Here is a 20,744-nt window from a genome sequence, read left to right on the forward strand (position 1 = left end):
CAGCTGTGAAGCCGAGTTGAAAGAACCAGAGCTTCAGCGTTCCGAGACAGCGACCGCGCAGGCGCATTCCGCGGCCTGCCAGAGGGAGGGAAGGCCTGGTCGCCCCGCGCAAACCGCGGGGGCGCACAGGTGAGTCCCGACCTGGCGGCCCCGAGCCGGAGCAGGTGGGTGCGGGCCGAGCCCGGCAGGCCGGCGGGCGCTCAGGGGGCGGCTCGAGTCGCGCCGCGGTGGGCGCTGTGGGCGGTGTCCCGCCCCGTCCTGTCACTGGCGAGGCGGCCCCAGAGACTGCCACTCGCGCCGCTCCGGACGATCGCAGCGCGCAAGAATTGGGCGCCTGCTGTTTGCCAAGAGGCGGGGGAGCGCGGGTCTGCCGCGGTCTCCCAGGAGGGAGACCGTGTGTTTCCTCACTTAGCAGGTGAAGACACAGACTCTGTGGCTTCTCGCAGGTCACAATGGTCGGCCTGGGATCACACCCGAGGTGTCTGACCCGAGAGCCCCCCTCCGTCCCCGGGTACTCCGCACAGTCACGTCCCGTCTCTGCCCTCATCCTGAGCATGCCATCCTTTCTCTGGGTCTCTCCTCTCTCTGATCTCCTCCTCCCGCCATCCCAGTCGCTGTTCAGTCCCCCGTCTGTGTGTTTTCGCACCCCCCTTCCCCGCGAGTCTGTGTGGTTCAGGGCCATTTTCTTCCACGACCACAGTACCATGATCACATGAGGACAGTAACATCGACAAAAACTGTTACCTAATCTGCAGACTTTCAAATTTTGCTAATTGTCCCAATAATGTACTTAATGGCAAAAGAAAATCCCATACCACGCGCTGCATTCGTTGTTAGGGCTAAGTCTCCAGGAACCTGACACAGTTTTCAGTCTTTCTTTGATCTTGATGATCTTGGCGATTCTGAAGACTACAGACCAGGGACTTCTAGAATGTGCCTTAGTCTGGATGTGTTGTTTCCTCGTGATTCAATTTAGGTTTGGTGGGAATAGGTCAGGGGTGATGCTGTGTCCTCATCCCATCACTTGGCAGCAGTGGTGCCTGCCGGGTGTCTCGGCTCTCAAGTGAACTTTTTTTTTTTTTAAATTTTTTTTTTTATTTATGATAGTCACACAGAGAGAGACAGAGAGAGAGAGAGGCAGAGACACAGGCAGAGGGAGAGGGAGAAGCAGGCTCCATGCACCGGGAGCCCGACGTGGGATTCGATCCCGGGTCTCCAGGATCGCGCCCTGGGCCAAAGGCAGGCGCTAAACCGCTGCGCCACCCAGGGATTCCCTCAAGTGAACTTCTTTTTGTAATCATTAAGTGCCTTGGGTGAAGATAAGTTAGAGTCTATAAGACTCTGCTCCTCATTTCCTCATCAGAATTCTGCCCCCTGGTTTCAGGGTTTTTTTTGTTTTTGTTTTTTTAAGATTTTATTTATTTATTCATGAGAGACATAGAGAGAGAGGCAGAGACACAGGCAGAGGGAGAAGCAGGCTTCCTGCAAGGAGCCTGATGTGGGACTCGATCCCGGATCCCGGGATCATGCCCTGAGCCAAAGGCAGAAGCTCAAATGCTGAGCCACCCAGGCCCACCCCTGGTTTCAGCCTTCAGTTGCTGATGTTCTTCCTGTGTAGCTGGAAACTCATGGGATGCAGGGTCTTCTTATTTCTGGACTGTATTAGCTTCCCGTTGCTGCTGTAACAAGTTACCACAAACTTGGTGGCTTTGAACCACACAAATGTGTTCTCTTATGGTTCGGGAGATCAGAAGTCTGAAGTGGGTGTCACATGCTGAAATCAAGGTGTCAGGGACACATGGGTGGCTCAGTGATTGAGCATCTGCCTTTGGTTCAGGTCGTGATCCCCAGGTCCTGGGATTGAGTCCCACATCGGGCTCACCACAGGGATCCTGCTTCTCCCTCTGTTTATGTCTCTGCCTCTCTCTGTGTGTCTCTCATGAATAAATAAATAAAATCTAAAAAAAAAAAAAATCAAGGTGTCAGCAGAGAGTTGCTCCCTCCTGAGGCTCTAGGGAACAATCTGTTTCCTTGCTTTTTTCAGCTTCTAGAGGCTGGTTGTGTTCCTTAGGGGAGACCTCTTCTTCCAGCTTCAAAGCCAGAGGTATGGTGTTGTCTCTCTCTGGCTCTGCTTCTCTTTACTTCTCACATGGTCTTCTTCTCTGTGTCAAATATCCCCCTGCCTCCTTCTTCGAAGGACATTTAGGATTGCATTTAGGACCCACCCTGATAATCCAGGATAATCTTCCTGTCTAAAGTGCTTAACTTAATGACATCACAGGTTGATCCCACAAGATATCTTTTAGGGCCATTGTTCAGCCCACCACCTGGTCTATGTCCAGGCCTCTCTCCTCCACCAGGCAGGGAGCCCCTTCAGGGCAGAGCGCATCTCGCTCATTATTCTGTCCTCAGATGAGCCTGTCATCTCACATGAGTCTCAGTAAACATATTTGAATGAATATGAATGAATGAATGGAAGTGACCATAGTCTGAATACTAACTTTCCTTTGCCAGAAAATTTTTTTAGGGGGGAGGATTTTTAAAGTTTTTTTTCAGCAGATGGAACCTTTCTTCAAACAACATCTTAAGTGGGAGATGAGGATCCTTATGCAGGATTTGTAAGGCAGATAGAAGGAGCTCTGCAGGGGCACCTGGGTGGCTCAGTGGGTTAAGCATCTGACTTTGATCTCAGCTCAGGTCTTGATCTCAGGGTTGTGAATTCAAGCCCTGCACTGGGCTCCACACCCTATTTAAAAAAAGAGAGAGAAAGAGAGAGAGAAGGAGAAGCACTGGAAAAAGTGGTAGATCCGTGCCATGGAATACCATTCAGCCATAAAAAGAAAGGAGGCCTTGATATGTGGTACCACATGGATGAGTCTCCAACATGTTATGCTAAATGAAAGAAGCCAGACACAAAAGGCCACATATTATATGATTCCATTCATATGAAAGGTCCAGAAGAGACAAATCCATTAAGATAGGAAGATAAGAGGTGCCAGGGTGGCACAGTCAGTTATGTGACCTATTTGTTTTGGCTTGGGTCATGATCTCAGTGTCGTAAGACTGAGCCTCAAGTTGGGCTCCAGGTTCAGTGCAGAGTCAGCTTGGGACTCTCCCTCTGTGTCTACCCCTCCCCCCTCCGTAAAATAAATAACAAATTTAAAAAATATATTTTATTTATTTATTCATGAGAGACACAGGGAGAGAGAGAGAGAGAGAGAGAGAGAGAGAGAGAGAGAGAGGCAGAGACACAGGCAGAGGGAGAAGCAGGTTCCATGCAGGGAGCCTGATGTGGGGCTTGATCCCAGGACTCCAGGATCACACCCTGGGCCAAAGGTAGGTGCTAAACCGCTGAGCCACCCAGGGATCCCCAACAAATCTTTTTTTTTTTTTAAGATTTTATTTATTCATGAGAGACACAGAGAGGCAGAGACACAGGCAGAGGGAAAAACGGGCTCCGTATGGGGAGCCCAATGTGGAACTTGATCCTGGGACCACGACCTAAGCCAAAGGCAGATGCTCAACCACTGAGCCACCCAGGCATCCCTAAATAAATCTTTTGAAAAAAAAGAAAGATAGATGAGTAGTTATCAATCTGGCATTGGAGGGCTGGAACAGAACAGAAAGATTTGAGAGTGACTGATCAGCAGTATATAGTTTCCTTTTCGGATGATGGTGAAAATGTTCTGGAACCAGATTGTGGTGATGGTTGCATGACATTGTGAATGCACTAAATACCACTGAGCTGTATAATTTAAAGTGGTTAAAATGTTATATTGCATGTTGTACGTATTTCACCATAAGAAAAAAGTTAGAATAAAAAGATGGCTTCAGGGCGCATGGGTGAAGCGTCTCCCTTTGGCTCAGGTCATGATCCCAGAGATCTGGAATCGAGCCCTGCATTGGGCTGCCTGCCTGACAGGGAGTCTCTTTCTCCCTCTGTCCCTCACCCTGCTCCTTTTTTCTCTCTTTCAAATAAATAAATAAAGTCTTTAAAAAGAAAGAGAAAGAGAGAGAGAGAGAAAGAAAGTCAGGTTGGCTCTGCAGCTAGACTTCTGGATCTGAATCCAACTCTGACACTTGACTTCTCTGTGACCTGAGCAAGGGCCTTGACCTCTTTTTTTTTTTTTTAATTCATTCATGAGAGACACACAGAAGCAGAGACATAGGCAGAGACATAGGCAGAGGGAGAAACAGGCAGATGGAGCCTGATGCAGGACTCCATCCCAGGACCCCAGGATCACAACCTCAGCCAAAGGCAGATGCTCAACCACTGAGCCACCCAGGTGCCCCAGGCCTTGACCTCTTGTGCCTCTGTTTCCTTCTCTGCGGATAACTCTAGTTACTTCTCTTGGAGCTGTTACGTGGGTGCAGTGAGCTGAACCTCTTGATTGCTAGTGGTTGTTGTCCTGAGCCTATGCTCAAGCTCCTAGGAGACCTGGGTCCCATCTGTCATTAGGCATCTTTGGGAAAGTGTTTGTCTGTTTGGGCCAGAACTGACTCCCTCTGTGCTCCAGTCTCCTCATCCAGCTCTGAGGACTCAGGCCTGGTCCTTTCTTCTAGAGGCACATGCCCAGGACCCAGCAGTGGCCACCAGGACCCTGATGGCCGAAGACCAGGTGAGTCTGGGCTTCCTCTTCCCCAAGATGATTTTGTGGATCCCAGGGAGTCATCCTTATCTCTGCCTGTGGCCTGAAGATCTTCTGTCCCTCCCAGTCATGGGGAAGAGGATATGGTGGTGGGAAGGATTCTGGGGCCAGGAGGTGCAGGGAGGAGGGGTGATGGGAACAGGATGCTCTGAGTTGGGACATTATGACAGAGTCCAAAAATCAATCATTAATTAACACTCAGCAGCCTTTGGGTTGCCAAGAGAAGCAGGCAGTGGATGGTTTTGCTTCACCCCCGAGCCTTGTCAGAGTCAGGGATGGGGGTTGGGATCCCAGCTCAGGTCTGGGATGGAGCATCACTTAGGCATCACTCTTCCACACAATGACTTGATTTTTTTAAAGTATTTTTTAGGGGTGTCGTACACAGATGTGCAGGTTTTGCGCTGCACAAGGGTGCCTCACTTCAGTGAAAAGATTCACATCCTACACCTCATACACTGACATATTATGGCAGTTTTCGTGCAGATGGCAGTAAATGGTCATATACTAAAATAACTGGCATATTATCATGAGTTTCCCAACAGAGGGCACTAAAGAGTCACACAAAAGGGAACTTTATTCCTTCCTTCTGCCCAGGTGCCAGTGGGCTAACAGCTGCACTAAACTTTCTGTATTTCTGTGGGCCATTTTTATTCTGTTATCTCAAATCTGCTGAGTCAGTAGGTTCCAGCCTGGAATGTTAGAACTGGTTCAGCCACCAGCAGTGCGGCTCTTGACCCATGACCTCTCCAGCCCCAGAGTTCTAGAAGGATGTGCCCCCTCACCATGTGAAACTGGCCCTTGCAGGAATCAGTGACCTTCAAGGATGTGGCTGTGGACTTCACCCTGGAGGAGTGGGGCCAGCTGGGGCCTGGCCAGAGGGAGCTGTATCGGGATGTGATGCTGGAGAACTACCGGAACCTTCTCTCACTGGGTGAGCCCTGCCCCCTGCCTTCCCAGGAAGATGCCTGATGCACCCTCTTCTGCCCTCATCTTGTTTGCGCCCACCCACTTCTTAAGAGCAGGGATTCTCTGAGGTTATATGTTGCCCTCTCTGCTCCTCTCACCAGTCCCTCTTGGCTGGCCTCTATCCCCATGTCTCTCTGCTACTCCTCCTAGAGTCCCTGTGTCCCCAAGGGCCCCGAGTTCTCCGCCTGTCCTGCAAAATCTTCAGGCTGTGCCCTCACCTTCTCTTGCTCCCCTTTCCATACGTGGTGACCTCAGGCTCCTCACTGGAATGTCTGTTCTAGGATCTCAGACTCCAAATGCTCCTTGGGTGTCCTCCAGCCCTCTGGCTCTGTCTAAGAATCTTTCCAAAGCACATAAATGCTGTTCCCCAAATATGTCTTCTTTGCCCTACATTGTTCACCCATGCACCTCCTGTACCCCTGTAAGGCCCCTCACATTTGTCATATTCACCCTAAGCTCAGCATCTCCTCATTGACCTGCTTCTCCTCCTCCTCTGTATCTCCCTCCCACCCCCATCCCCAGACGAGACCCTCATCCCCCTACCCCATCTCCACACCATCCTTGCTTCTCCCTCGCTGCTCCCTGACAGCCTCCCAACAATCTCAGAAGCCCAGCCCTGACCTGGTCTCATCCTCACCCCCTGACCCTAGTCCAGCCTCCTCAGTGGTCTATTTTTCCATCCACCTCTGTCTCTCTTCAATTTCCTTTTCCCATCCTTCTGTCCTGCCTTTTCTCTATAAGCTCTGGTGGCTTAAAGACTCCTTCCTCAGCCATCCTCATTCACACACTTTCACTGGACAGACTCACCAAAAACCCGCATAAACTTCTGTGTCAGGGGCCCCAGGAAAGCCCCCCAGGCTCTAGGAGGACCCACAGGACTCAGCATGTCCTTGGACTCCCAGCCCTGACCCCCTGCAGTGAAAGGACACAGAGCACAGGCTACAGAGAGGTAAGGCACATGGAGCCAAGTGCAGGGGAGACCAGGGCCAGCTTCCAGAGTCCCCTCCCTGTGTAGTCACATAGGGCACACAAGATATGACAGGGCTCAGTGGTTGAGCATCTGTCTTCAGCTCAGGGGGTGATTCTGGGGTCCTGGGATCAAGTCCCACAGCGAGGTCCCCACAGGGAGCCTGCTTTTCCCTCTGCCTGTTTCTCTACCTCTCTCTCTGCATCTCTCATGAATAAATAAATAAAATCTTAAAAAAAAAAAAGATATGACAACACATGAGGTATTGTCCACCAGAGACACTCCTTAGAGGCCCCGTCAGCACCCTGGGTTTTTAGCTGGGGCTGGTCATATCAGCACCCCCAGCCTGGCATGTGCCAAAATTCCAGACTCCCTGAAGGAAAGCAGTTGTCCAGCAGAAACCATATTTTTTGCACAAGCCACTTAGGTATGGGGACCCCCCCATCCTGTCGGTTGGGGAGTTCTGGGAACCCTCCCGAAATCCAGCTTCCCAGATGCCAGCCCTGGGCAGCCATGGGAGCAGGCCTTTCAAGGAGAGCTGGCAGCCTGTTTGAACCATTTTCTGCACAACTTGGGTGTAAAGAAATAGGTCCCTTTTGCCTTTCCCCTGAGCTCACTATGCCCCACAGATACACTCCTCCTCTGGCCCCTCCATCTCAGGGACAGTCCCCCGCTAGTGCTGGGCACTGCCTTCACCAGCTTCAGACCCTTCTGTGCCTGGGCCCCTGCCAACCTCCTTGGTCTCATCTCCATCCATTCCGTTTGTTTTTTACTTCTCCGGCCGGAGGCAGGTTTGCCTTCTGAGGTGGGGACTGTGTCAGCACACTTGTCTGCTGTGGGAAGGGTCAGTAGGCAAGTGTACTAGTTTCCCAACACTCGCTGTAACAAAATACCACAAACCTGGTGGCTTAAAGCAACAGAAATGAATTCCCTCACAGTTCGGAAGCCGGAAGTGCAAAGTCCAGATGTGGACAGAGCCCTGCTCCTTCTGATGGCTCCAGGGCAGAGTCTTTCCTGGATGCAGCTTCTAGAGGCTCCTGGCGACCCTTGCTGTTCCCCGCCCTAAGCCCCCATCATCCCGATCACAGCCTCCATCTTCACATGACCTTTCCCCTCCATGTGTGTCTGTGTGTCTGTCCTCTTCAAACAAGGACACCAGTCTTTGGACTTAGGACCCAGCCGACTCCCCTAGGAACTCATCTTCACTTATTACATCTGCAAAGCCCCCGTTTCCAAGTAAGGTCACAGTCCGAAGTTTCTGTGGACAAAATTTTGGGAGAACACTGTTCAACCCACTATCGGCAAAGAGAAATTGGTGGTCTCAAAGACAGCAGGCATGAAAAAGTAGAAAGAAAGGAATGAGTTAATCTTAGTAATGTATTTTATTGTACTCAGTGTGTCCAAAATATGATCATTTTGGTACCTGTCAAGATGATAATTGATAGACCAATTATTGATGATACTTTTACATTTTTCTCCATAGTAAGTAAGTCTTTGAATTTTGATGTTTTTTTTTTTTTTAAAGATTTTATTCATGAGAGACACACAGAGAGAGGCAGAGACATAGGCAGAGAGAGAAGCAGACTGCCCCGGGGAGCCTGATGTGGGACTTGATCCCAGGATCCTGGAATCACGACCTGAGCTGAAGGCAGACACTCAACCACTGAGCCACCCACATGCCCCTTGATGTACATTTCTATTCTCAGCTTGAGCAGCACAGAACCAGAGTCTTAGCAGTGATGTCAAGGCTCGGACTCTTTCTGGAATGTGGTAGGCACTCAGTAAATGAATCTTGCATTGACCGTTAGAGTCCCAGGACTCTAGGATCACACCCTGGGCTGAAGGCAGGTGCTAAACTGCTGAGCCACCCAGGGATCCCCTATTTACTTATTTTAGAGAGATAGCAAGAGTGTGAGCCAGGGGAAGGGCAGAAGGAGAAAGAGAAAGAGAAAGAATCTCAAACAGACTCCTCATGGAGCAGGGAGCCCAATAAGTGGTTCAATCCTAGGACTCTGAGATCATGACCTGAGCCGGAACCCAGAGTCAGACGCTTAACCGACTGAGCCACCCAGGGTCCCGGACCATTAGAGCTTCGAACTGTTAGACACCCCATGTATGCATCTCCCCTGCAGACCCAGGGCCTGGGACCTAGCCCAGGGGCGTCCCAATGACTGGCAGGCATGGCCAAACCTGTGTCTTTTCCAGGGGCGGGGCCTCCTGGATCCAAACCTGAGGTGATCACCCGTCTGGAACGAGGGGAAGAGCCCAAAATGGAGAAGAGAGAAGCCCGGCAAGCTACCTGTCCAGGTGCGTGAGGTTGTCCAGCAGGTGTGATGCATCTTCCTACCCTGTCTGTCCTGATCAGTAACAAGAACAAGGCAGCATAACACACAGGCCATAATTGTGAGCACTGGGTTCAAATCCCAGCTTCACCACTTCCTGGCTCTGTGACCTTCAGGCAGGTCATTTAGTCCCCCTGTGCCTCAATTTCCTCATCTGCAAAATGGGGTCAATACTAGTATCCAGGGTGGGGAAAGATAAATGAATTAACACAAGGAAGCATAGCCCAGTGCCTGGTGCATGGTAACCCCCTGGTCAGAATAGGCTACAGTGATTATTGGTGATTCTTTACTGGGAGTCATCTATGTAAAGATCCAGAAGTGGGACCCTGCCTGACATGGTGGGGAACAGGAAGCCAGAGTTTTGTTCCCCACTGGTCCATGACCTCTATGAGGGGAGGGGGTTGACACATCTTTGTTTCTGTCACTGTCCTGCGGGTTGGGGTGGGGGGATTGCCCTCTTCTTCCCTTTCGCCACAGCCCAGGGGTCTCCAGTCCTGTCTCAGCCACCTCCTAACTTTTCCCAGTCCCCTGCACTCTCTCCCACAGCCCTGGTTCAGGCCTCAGCTTCCCTCAGTTGGACTTTCACCCTGGCCTCCACCTTAACCTCCCAGCCTCCAGTCCTATGCCCTTCACTTCATCTCACACAGCCCCAAAGGGGTCTTTTACACTGGGAGCTAATCCTACTCCTCCCCTACTCACAACCTTCCCTTGGCTTCCCAGTACCCCTGAGAGCAAGTCCTAACCCCTCAGCCTGGCACTCAAGGCTCTGTGTGACCCGGCTCTGCTATCTCTGGTCTCACCTCTCATCACCATCCACCCATGGTTGTACCCCACTCCCTGACTTCACTGAAGCACCTGTCTCTACCTGAACTTGAATGTTCATTCATTCAAGGAACTTTGGGCCTTCACTCATGATGTTCCCTCTGCATGGAACACTCTTCCCAGCTCCATCTGCCTGGCAAACACCTTCATGTTTCAAGACTAAGGCATCAGGTCAAGTCCTCCAGGAGGCCTTCCCTGACTTCCAGGCTAAGTTACCTGTCTCTTCTGAGTGTTTTCACAGCTTCTCACTTGAACTGCTGTCACTGCACTTGTTCATGTTGTAAGGAGTATGGGCTTTGGAGCCAGACTCTCTAAGCTCAGATCCCCATTCTGCCACTGATAAGCTGTATGGCTGTAGGCAAGTGACTTAGTTTTATTTCCTTATCTGTAAAGTAGGGACACTAATAGTACCCACCTCACTGAGTTAGTTTTGAGGACTCAATTAGGTAAAAGATAGAAGAAGCTTACAATGGTGTCTGGCACATTTAATAAATGTTACCTAATGCAATCATAATTGTTTTTATCCTATTCTTAGTATTGTGGTTACCTGGATGCATTGGTCTGGACTCTTTTGCATTGAAAGAGCTTAAGAATCAAAGAGCTTAAGTAAAATTAGATTTATTTTTTGATCCCTGTATGTGGAAAGTATTGCAGTGCAAGATTTTAGGCATCGATAGATCTAAGACCATAAACGGTGTTGTCAGGGTTCACTCATTCTCTCTCTCCTCCCCCACCCCATGTAGCTTCTGTTTCTAGCTTCAGTCTAGCTTCAGGCCTTCCTTTTTTTTAAAGATTATATTTATTTATTTGAGAGCAAGAGAGAGAGAACATGAGCAGGGGCAGAGGCAGAGGGAGAAGCAGACTCCCTATTAATCAGAGAACCCAATGTGGGGCTTGATCCCAGGACCCTGATATCATGATGTGAGCTGAAAGCAGATGTTTAACTGACTGAGCCACCCAGGCACCCCTCTTTAGGCCTTTCCACGTGGTAACTGGTTCTGCTGCCTGCAGCTTCAAATTTATATTCTGCTTAGCAACACCATCTATCAATCTCAAGGAAGACTCTGATTGGCTCTGTTTGGATCTTGAACCAATTGTCATGCCCTGGGGGATAGGGTGTTTTCATTGGCCAGCCTGCTCTCATGCCCCCTCCTTAAATGGAGAGGGGGGAGAGACTGTGATTAACAGCCCCACCAAGACTACAGAAAGGGGAACAGTGGTTCTTCAAGGGCAAGGATGCTAAAAAGACAAGGAAGCTTTGTCCAAAATGTCTGAATACAAGTCTGTCCCTCCCCCTCACTGAGGGCAAGGGTCAGATGTCTCGTTCAGCACAGAGGCATGCACCCCCAGCACTGTGGTTAGCACATAACAATTTTGCTATTAATAGGTGTTCCATGAACAGATCTACTAGCATCAAAAAAAAAAAAAAAATCCATCCCCTTCAACAAATTCCACATGCCTTTGTTTCCTGCTTATCATCTCTTCTCTGCACTTCCTGTTCTCCAAATTGCAAGACTATACTATAAAAGCCTCACATACATTTAATATTTATTGATATCTTTTTTAAAGATTTTATTTATTTATTTGAGAGAGAGAGAGAGAGAACAAACAGGGGATGGGGCAGAGGGAGAAGCAGACTCCCCGCTGAGCAGGAAGCCAGAGGTGAGGCTCAATCCCAGGACCCTGAGATCATGACTTGATCTGAATGAAGGCAGATGCTGAACCAACTGAGCCATGTAGGCACTCCTATTTATTGATATATTTTGAACAAATTACACTTATATGTGTTCATCACAGAAACTTTGAAAATCTAAATAAAGCAGGAAATGGAAATCTCCCCATAATCCTGCTTCTTACTCAAAAAATTTTGCTTGCTTTTTTAAGATTTTACCCCAAAAGCTTTATTTTTTAATTACAAAAGTAAATAATAACAATGTGAATAAACCTTGAGGACATGATGGTCAGTGAAATAAGCCAGACACAAAAGGATAAATATGGTATGATTCCCCTTACATGGGGTGCCTAGAGTATGCACATTCATATAGCCAAAGGGGAATGGTCATGGCCAGGGGCTGAAAAGGGGGGAATGTGCACTAGTATTTAAAATTATCTAAGTGTCGGGCAGCCCCGGTGGCTCAGTGGCTTAGCGCCGCCTTCAGCCCAGGGCATGATCCTGGATCCATGATCAAGTCCCATCAGGCTCCATGCATGGAACCTGCTTCTCCCTCTGCCTGTGTCTCTGCCTCTCTCTCTCTCTCTGTCCTCATGAATAAATAAATAAAATCTTTTAAAAAATTTATCTAAGTGTCATATTTTATGTTGTATGTATTTTACCACAATAAAAAAGTAAATAGTAATGAATAAAAAACCCTCCATCCCACCAGGCATGTGCATACACACATTCATGCATATATAAACATATACAACTCCATTCTTTTTATTTTTAGAATATTTTGAGGCCATCCTTCCATGTCACAACATGAATCTGTCTCATGTCTTTTGAAATCGCAACATCAATTTTGTAACTTGTCTTTTAAAGTCTTCCAGTGTCAGTTCTTGGTCAGTTCTTGATCTGCTTCCTTGGTCTTGCTTTTCGTCTCTTTCAGACTTGGACACCAGCTCTGCAACCACTCAGGAGACACTTACGAAAAGGAGGGTTTCTGAAGAAGCCACTTCCCCAATGGGGAAGATGGAGGGAGTTTTAAGAGCAGTGCTTGGTGATGCCAGACTGGGGGGATCCTGGACATGGAGCCATTGGTTAGAGAACCAGGGAAAGCAAGAGAGGCATTCAAGGTGTTTGTTTGCTACTCCCAAAGAAAACATCTATGGGGAGAGAGGCCTGGGCTGTCGTGAGCTTGGGCGGAGCCTCAGGCAGACCTCAGCCTTCATGAGGAAGCAAAGAGGGCCTGTGGGAGAGCAAACTTGGAAGAGGAATGGTCCAAGAAAGAGCCTGAAGTGCCAAAGGACCTTTGTAGAAAAGAAGCCATTTAACTGCACCGAATGTGGGAAAGCCTTCATTTACCATTCAGACTATATTCTCCACCAGAGAATTCACACTGGAGAGAAACCCTACAAGTGTAATGATTGTGGGAAGGCATTCAGCAACAGCTCTTATTTCATTCAGCACCACATCATTCACACAGGAGAGAAGCCTTACGTGTGCAGCGAATGTGGCAAAACCTTTACACAGAACTCATCACTTACTGAACATCAGAGGATCCACACTGGAGAGAAGCCATACAAATGCAAAGAATGTGGAAAGGCCTTCACACAGAGCTCCTCTCTCATTAAACACCAGCGGTGCCATACTGGGGAGAAACCCTATAAATGCAACCAGTGTGGGAAGTTCTACTCACAGGTGTCCCACCTCTCCCGCCACCAGAAAATTCACACAGGGGAGAAGCCCTACAAATGTGGTGAGTGTGGCAAGGCCTTCTGTCACACATCCTCCTTGACTCAGCACCAGACAATCCACACTGGAGAGAAACCCTACAAATGTAATGAGTGTGGGAAAACCTTCAGCCACAGCTCATCCTTGTCCCAGCACCAGCGAGTTCACACTGGAGAGAAACCCTATGAGTGCTCCGAGTGTGGCAAAGCCTTCAGCCACAGTTCATCCCTCACTCAGCATCAGAGAATTCACACTGGCGAGAAGCCCTATGAGTGTAATGAGTGTGGGAAGGCTTATACACAGATCTCCCACCTAATGAGGCACCAGAGCATTCACATGGGGGAAAAACCCTATATATGTAGTGAATGTGGAAAGGCTTTCAGCCACACCTCCTCCTTCACTCAGCACCAGACGATTCACACTGGTGAGAAGCCCTACAAATGTAATGAATGTGGGAAAACCTTCAGCCAGAACTCTTCACTTACACGCCACCAGAGGATTCACACTGGGGAGAAGCCCTATGAGTGTAAAGTTTGTGGGAAGGCCTATACGCAGATTTCCCACCTTATCCAACACCAGAGAATTCACACCGGAGAGAAACCTTATGAGTGCAGTGAGTGTGGGAAAGCCTTCAGCCGGAGCACCCATCTTATCGAGCATCAGAAAATCCACACAGGCGAGAAACCCTATAAGTGCCAAGAGTGTGGGAAAACATTCAGTCACAACTCGTCCCTCACTCAACATCAGAGAATTCACACTGGCGAGAAACCCTATGCCTGTAAGGAATGTGGGAAAGCCTTCAACCAGAGCATCCACCTCATTCAGCATCAGAGGATCCATACCGGAGAAAAGCCCTATAAATGTAACAACTGTGGAAAAACCTGTACCCAGATTTCACACCTTATTCAACACCAGAAGGTTCATATGGGTGGCAAACGCTATGTGTGTAAGGAATGCGGGGAGGATTTCAGCTGGAGTTCCCACCTGACTAAACACCAGAGACTTCACACTGTGCATGCCGCCTACATCTGTGATGATTTTGAGAAAGCCTTTGCGTGGAGCACACAGCTTGCTGATTATCAGAGAGCTGCTGACCAGAAAGCCTGAGAAGGGAGCAGATGGGCAGCTCTGCTGTTGGGTTCGGTTCAGCCTTCATCAACACCAGTAACTTCCTCCCAGAGAGGAACCCTAACACCATATATTGAGAGAACCACTTTCTCTATTACCTATAAGGAGCTGACACAGTTCATCACCAGCTGGGACAGCTTCTGATCATTTTAGGATCTCCCCCTAAAATCTCAGCCTCCCCCCAATTTTTCATTCTTACAGTGTCCCAGAGGGTTTCTGTGAACTTTTTAAATTTATTGATCATTCATTAAATCAGAGCTTGAATATTCAAAAAAAAAACACACAGCTGGAAAGATTAACCCTTTTAAGTACAAGTTTATGTAGCAGAACATAAATACTAGATTTTAGTTTCCTTTAAAACTTGAAACTGCAGATTTCATGGTAAAATCTGCAGTTGGCTTAAACAGTATATTCCACATATTTACAGCCATTTTTAAAGGCCTATTTTTTCTATGTTTCCCACATCCAAGATTTATGTTTTATAAAGCAGTTGCCCTCTTAAACATCATTTTCTGTTTTTATTCATGCTCAAAGGGAAGTTTTTCTTTCATCAGGTTTTCATCATAAAAACATTGTATTAAGAAAACATGGTGGGGGAGGTGGGTGGCACTTGGGTGGCTCAGTTAAGCATCCAGCTCTCAATTTCAGCTCAGGTCCTGGTCTCAGGATCATGAAATCAAGCCCTGCATCGGGCTCTGCACTGGGTGTGAAGCCTGTTTGATATTCTCTCTCCCTCTGCCTCTGAACCCTCTCTCTAAAAAAACAAAAAACAAACCAACAATAGTATTTATTTTTTTATTATAAAAATAATGCACATACTTTTATAACATGAAACATTTCTAAGTAAAATAAAATATGCTCATCATAAAGAATAATTTGGAAAGTGAGAGAGGTATGGAATAAAATACTAATTCCTCATAACCACACAGCCCAGAAAGTGCCAGTTATTTTGTGTGTATTTCTGGTTTTGTTTTACTCTGTATTACATATTCATATTTTTTATCATAAAACAAAAGGAAAATACCCTCAGAAATCCTATTGTTTTGATATTTTGGTATTCTCTTCCAAATATCATTTTCAGTTATTTTTATTTTTTTAAAGATTTTATTTATTCATGAGAGACATACACAGAGGCAGAGACATAGGCAGAGGGAGAAACAGGCTCTCCACGGGGAGCCTGATGTGGGACTCGATCCCAGGACCCCAGGATCATGACCTGAGCCAAAAGCAGATGCTCAACCACTGAGCCACTGAGGCGTCCCTCAAATATCATTTTTAACTACATGTTATTTTATTTCCTGTGATCAGAGTATAGACAAAATTTTGGCTTCTCTGATTTGCCCCTATTATACAATGAGCATTGTCTTTTGTAATCACATACATTTCATACTCGTCCTTACTCAGGCTAATGATATTTCATTGGCAGGTGCAAAGAAATTTACAAATCCATTCCCCCATTAGGCTTTGTTCTAAGCCCCGAGTGACACAGATTCACCAATTCTCCCAATTATTAGGAATGTTATAATGAACATTTCCATGCTTGCTTCCTCTCTCTTTCTGAGAAGATTTTTTCTCAAAGTTGTATTCCCAGGATGGAAATAGCAGGGGCAAGATTCTAATGATTTTCCTGATTATGGAACATTTTATCAAATTGCTTTCCAAGTGAGCTGGAACTAGTCTACCTGGCACAAGCTGAGCATGAGACCACAGTTCCACTATGTTTTTGCCAGCACTGAACAGCCATAATTTTGTCCTACATCAAATATAAAGAATGACTAGTATTTTCAGTAACCTACTGTGTGCCAAGTACTGTCCCAAGCCCTTGGTATGTATGAATCCTCATTCTTTCAACAATCGCACCTGTTTGGGGCTGTATTGTCCCATTTTACAGGTGAGGACACCAAAGCACAAGTTGGTGAACTGGCCAAAGCCTCACACCTTTGAGCTTGTGGAGTATAGATTCAAGCCCAGGGAGTCAGGCTCACAAGCTATGCTCTGAACTTCTATGGGGATTGAACACATTTCACATATAGTATTTTCATTCTTAAAATAATGTTTATTATTATAAAAATCAAAATGTGCTTCTTATAGAAAATTTAGAAGATCCAAGAAATCCAGACAATTTCACCTAAAGTTCACTGCCACCCAGAGATAACCGTTAACATTTGGATATACTTCTGCTATTTTATTTTATTTTTTTAATTTTTATTTACTTATGATAGTCATACACAGAGAGAGAGAGAGGCAGAGACACAGGCAGAGAGAGAAGCAGGCTCCATGCACCAGGAGCCCGACGTGGGATTCAATCCCAGGTCTCCAGGATCGCGCCCTGGGCCAAAGGCAGGCACCAAACTGCTGCGCCACCCAGGGATCCCCTAGTTCTGCTATTTTAAAAATTATATATATTATATATGCTTTAATAAATGTGGGGTATACTAAATATGCAACTTGGCATACTTCTAGTTTACTTAACTTTATAGCATGGGTCCCTATCATTAAATATCATGATTTACCCATGTCACTAAATAATCTTTAACAACCAAATGTTTGGGGAGGTTACATAGTTTATTCATCCAGTGAATTAGCTAATCCCCATTGGACAGTTTGGTTGTTTCCAGTTTTTTAATTTTCTAAAGGTCCCTTCTACTAAAGTCTTTAGCTGAGCATCCAACCAGTTTCCAACTGAAATCCTGGCAGGGAAGTCAGGAGTCAAAGAAAGAATGTTTCCATAATCCCAGATGTGTGAGCCAATGGCCTCCCAGAAGTTCTGTATCCATTGGCAATGTGACTAGCAGAAGATAGGTTCATCTCACCAACATCATATATGGTAACTATTACCATGTTTAAAGTCTTCCCAGGTATTTCTTTTAATATATGATTCCTTTCATGGTTGACAAAATACTCATTTATGGTGAATAATTCAGAAAACAAAAATGAAAGCAATGGCTCTCTATAAATCTTCATTCCAAAGATTCTAGATATTTTTCTGTGAATATGAACTTCCTTTTTGTTTTTATGAAATACTGGTTGTGTGTGTGGGTATATGCACACAAGTGTATATCCACATAAATACACACTATACAATTTATACAGTATATGCACACACATATGATTTAAGACTTTTATTTTTTTAAGTAATCTCCACACCCAACATGGGGCTCAAACCCACAACCCCTGAGACCAAGATTCTCATGCTTCACTGACAGCCAGCCAGGCGCCCCCACACCTGTGATTTTAGAAGTGACTTTTTTCACTTGTTATAATGTGTATATTTTCCTATGATAATTTATTTATTTATTTATTTATTTATTTATTTATTTATTTATTTATACACATATCCTTGTTTTTAACAATTGCATAATAGTTCATGCTAGGGTTTCTTGAACTTATTTAACCAAACCCTATTAATGGACATTGAGATTGTTTTCTTTTCCATCATTAGACATTTACTATTTCACACTTGTGCAAGAAATCTCCATAAGATGAATTCCTAGAAATAAACCTGTGGGACAACAGAATGTCCACATTTAAAATTTTGATAATTATTGCTAAATAATCCTCCAAAAAAAGATGAACCAATTTGCATGACTCCTGGAAGTGTACATGAATTCCTATTTCTCTGTTGCCCAACTTCCTTCAAAAATCACTCCGTATTACCTTTGTAAAATATTTCTAGGGGCGCCTGGTGGCTCAGTCAGTTAAGTGTCTGCCTTTGGCTCAGGTCATAATCTCAGGGTCCTGGATTGAGCCCCACGTTGGCCTCCTTGCTCATTGAGGAATCTGCTCCTCCTTTTCCCTCTGTGCTCTCTCTTGCTCTGCTGTCTCACAAGTAAGCAAATCTTTAAAAGAGTTTTTTTTTAAATTTTTATCTAATAAGTAAAAGTGTCCTATCAATAGTGAAATTAATGACCTTTTATGTGTTTATTGAACTTTTGCCTTCAACAAAAATTGCATATTTATGTATTTTCTCCACTTTTAATTGGGCCATTTTTTGTATTGACTTATAGGAGCAAGTCTTTATGTATTACATATATTAACCCTTTGGTATGTTACTAATATTTTATCCCGGTTTTTTATTGCTCTTTCAATTTTGTTTATGATGTATTTTTCTATATAGAATTTTTAAAACTTAAGGTATTCAAATCTGTTTGTATTTTCTTTTATAGTTCTTGGACCTAAATATCATACTAAGAAAGGCCTTCCTCACCCCCAAGATTATCCTATATTTTATTCTAGTACTTTTACAACTTTTTAACAATTAAATTTTCATTTCATCTACATTTTTTAAAATGTCTTATGGTGTGAATTTTCAGGCTCTAGGCTGCATTCCTTGTTTTGTGGCCCCTTCTTCCATGTTCAAAGCCAGTGGAGTAGTGTCTTTAAAACTCGTTCTTCTAGTATATCCCACCATGTATGTTCGTTTATCACCACATTTGATCCCCTTCCTTCTCAAAGACTCACGCCCACCCTTTTACTCACATAATTAATGTAGAACACTTGGATTTTTTGTCTAAAAGGAGCTAATTTTGAATCTTGCCTTTGTCATTGTCTTGCTGTCTGATTCTGTTTCCTTATTTTTTCAAAGGAGAATAATAAGACTTTATTATGAAGGATGTATTGGTTTTCAGGTTACAGAAAAATTCAAAATAGCTCAAACAAGAGACTATTTACCAACTCAAGTAGCCAAAAAGACCAAAAGCAAGGCAGTCAGTCTGTTCATCCTGGTACTTCAGGATGCCTTCAGTGGCAAGTAAAAGAAAACCCCAACTCAGGCTAGAAAGAAGAAATCTACAGGAAGGGCAATCTCTAGCTGCTATACATTAAGATTTCTCTACAGTTCACTTGAGAATTATATGGCTTTTGGCACACATATGTTCTCAAATATTTGCATTCCTGATCACAGAGTTAATCTTTCATTTCTGTCTCAGCCCCTTGCCTGGTTACTTTATAGCACAAATCATAATATCCCTTTAATGTCTCCTACGTACTGCTTGCTCCCTGACTCCCTGAAGGCAGGTCCATGTGTGTCCTTCGCTACTATATCCCCACCGCCTAGAGCATTGCCTAGAACATAGTAGGTTCTCAGAAAATAGTCCATTGCCTTATTTAGTTCAAGGCTGAAGTCATTCCCCTCCCCACCCGCATGGTACGAGAATGGTAGCTTCCCCACACCTTCCTTAAGATCTAGGTCATTCAGTTTAAAATTTCGACCAGATTGAGAAGTAAATATGGTATTTTTTTCTCCTTTTCTTCTCTTTCTGCTGACCTCCTACTCATCCCTCAAAACCTTATTCAAAGATCCCCTCCTCTGAGAAACCTTCCTCTCATTAGCTCTTTCCCACCCTACCTACTTTTCCTCCCTTCTTTGTGCTCAAACATACCTTACCCATTAAGTTTTACGAGCAGAGTACCCTGTTTTGCTGAGCATCCCTGCTACTTAAAAGCGCCTGTAACTAAGGGCCTTCTCCTAGCGCCGGCCCTTTGGCAGTTGCCATGGAGACAGACTCGCAGTCGATTCCAGCCGACGGTTGCCCTGGAGACGGACGCTGGCAATGCTTCTCCACTCCGCCTACGGAAGAGCCTGAAGAAGCGTTTGACACGCAGATCAAAGCCCCGCCCGGGACTCCTCTAGGTTTCCTCCCTCCTTGACCTCTGAGGACATTTGCCCGAAGGAGCCCGCATCCCGCGGGCATCTGGGAAATGTAGTCCATCAGGGAGTCCGTGCAGGTGCATACACAAGCAGGGCACTGGGGCTGCGCTCGCAGCAGCGCCGCCATCCTGGGGATTCCCAGTGGGGAGCGAACTCCGCGTGAGAGGCCGACCCGGGGTCCAGGACACAACGGCCAGGTACTCGGAAAAGAGGCGGGACCTTAGCCAAAGAAGCCGATTGGGCAGAACATGCTGACATTTATTCTGAAAATCCCTGTGCAGGGGTTCCTTCTTGAGTCCAGTGAAGAAACTGAGGTTCAGAGGGTGTGGGGCTTCGACCTGGGTTGTTAACTGATCTTCTCGGTGCTCTTGGTTTAGGAATTCATAGGCTGGGGCCCCTGGGTGGCTTAGTGGTTGAGCATCTGCATTTGGCTCAGGTAGTGATCTCAGGTTCTGGGATCGAGTCCTGCATCGGGTTCGTCCAGGGAGCCTGCTTCTCCCTCTGCCTATGTCTCTCTCTCTCTCTCTGCATCTCTCATGAATAAATAAGTCTTTAAAAAATAAAATAATTTTTAAAAATACTTTGAATCTATATGGATGGTGGAACACAATTCTAGGCTCAGTAAGGAGTTTACCCTCTGCCTGAATGAATGTTCTGAGGACATCAGGAAGTCAAGAGGGACCTGGGAAGTTTTTCTGTTACATGGGGCTGTCCTGGCCGCTGGAAGGATCTGGCATCTCCAGCTCCTGCCCACTCATGCACTAGTCACGGTGATAATGGGAAGGGCCCCTGCCAGTCACCTGAATGCCCCAGAGGACCAGCAGCCACA

The 20,744-nt window shown here is 46.1% G+C and overlaps 1 protein-coding gene across 7 annotated transcripts; it reads left to right on the plus strand.

The window, feature by feature from the left end:
* On the plus strand, window positions 1-18,545 carry LOC484365 (zinc finger protein 260). 7 transcript variants are annotated; one of them, XM_038528128.1, is made up of 6 exons: window positions 94-129; window positions 2,045-2,104; window positions 4,518-4,619; window positions 5,454-5,580; window positions 8,788-8,889; window positions 12,353-18,545. In XM_038528128.1, exons 3-6 carry the CDS (start codon window positions 4,605-4,607, stop codon window positions 14,242-14,244), a joined length of 2,136 nt encoding a protein of 711 aa, XP_038384056.1. In that variant the 5' UTR covers window positions 94-129; window positions 2,045-2,104; window positions 4,518-4,604; the 3' UTR covers window positions 14,245-18,545. The 7 variants fall into 7 exon arrangements, with proteins under 7 accessions (XP_038384059.1, XP_038384053.1, XP_038384054.1 ...); XM_038528130.1 differs by having other exon boundaries at window positions 4,564-4,619; XM_038528125.1 differs by lacking the exon at window positions 2,045-2,104 and having other exon boundaries at window positions 17-129; window positions 4,564-4,619.
* Window positions 18,546-20,744: the final 2,199 nt, after the last annotated feature.

Source organism: Canis lupus, chromosome 1 (assembly GCF_011100685.1).
Source record: "Canis lupus familiaris isolate Mischka breed German Shepherd chromosome 1, alternate assembly UU_Cfam_GSD_1.0, whole genome shotgun sequence".
In the NCBI taxonomy this organism is placed as follows: domain Eukaryota; kingdom Metazoa; phylum Chordata; class Mammalia; order Carnivora; family Canidae; genus Canis; species Canis lupus.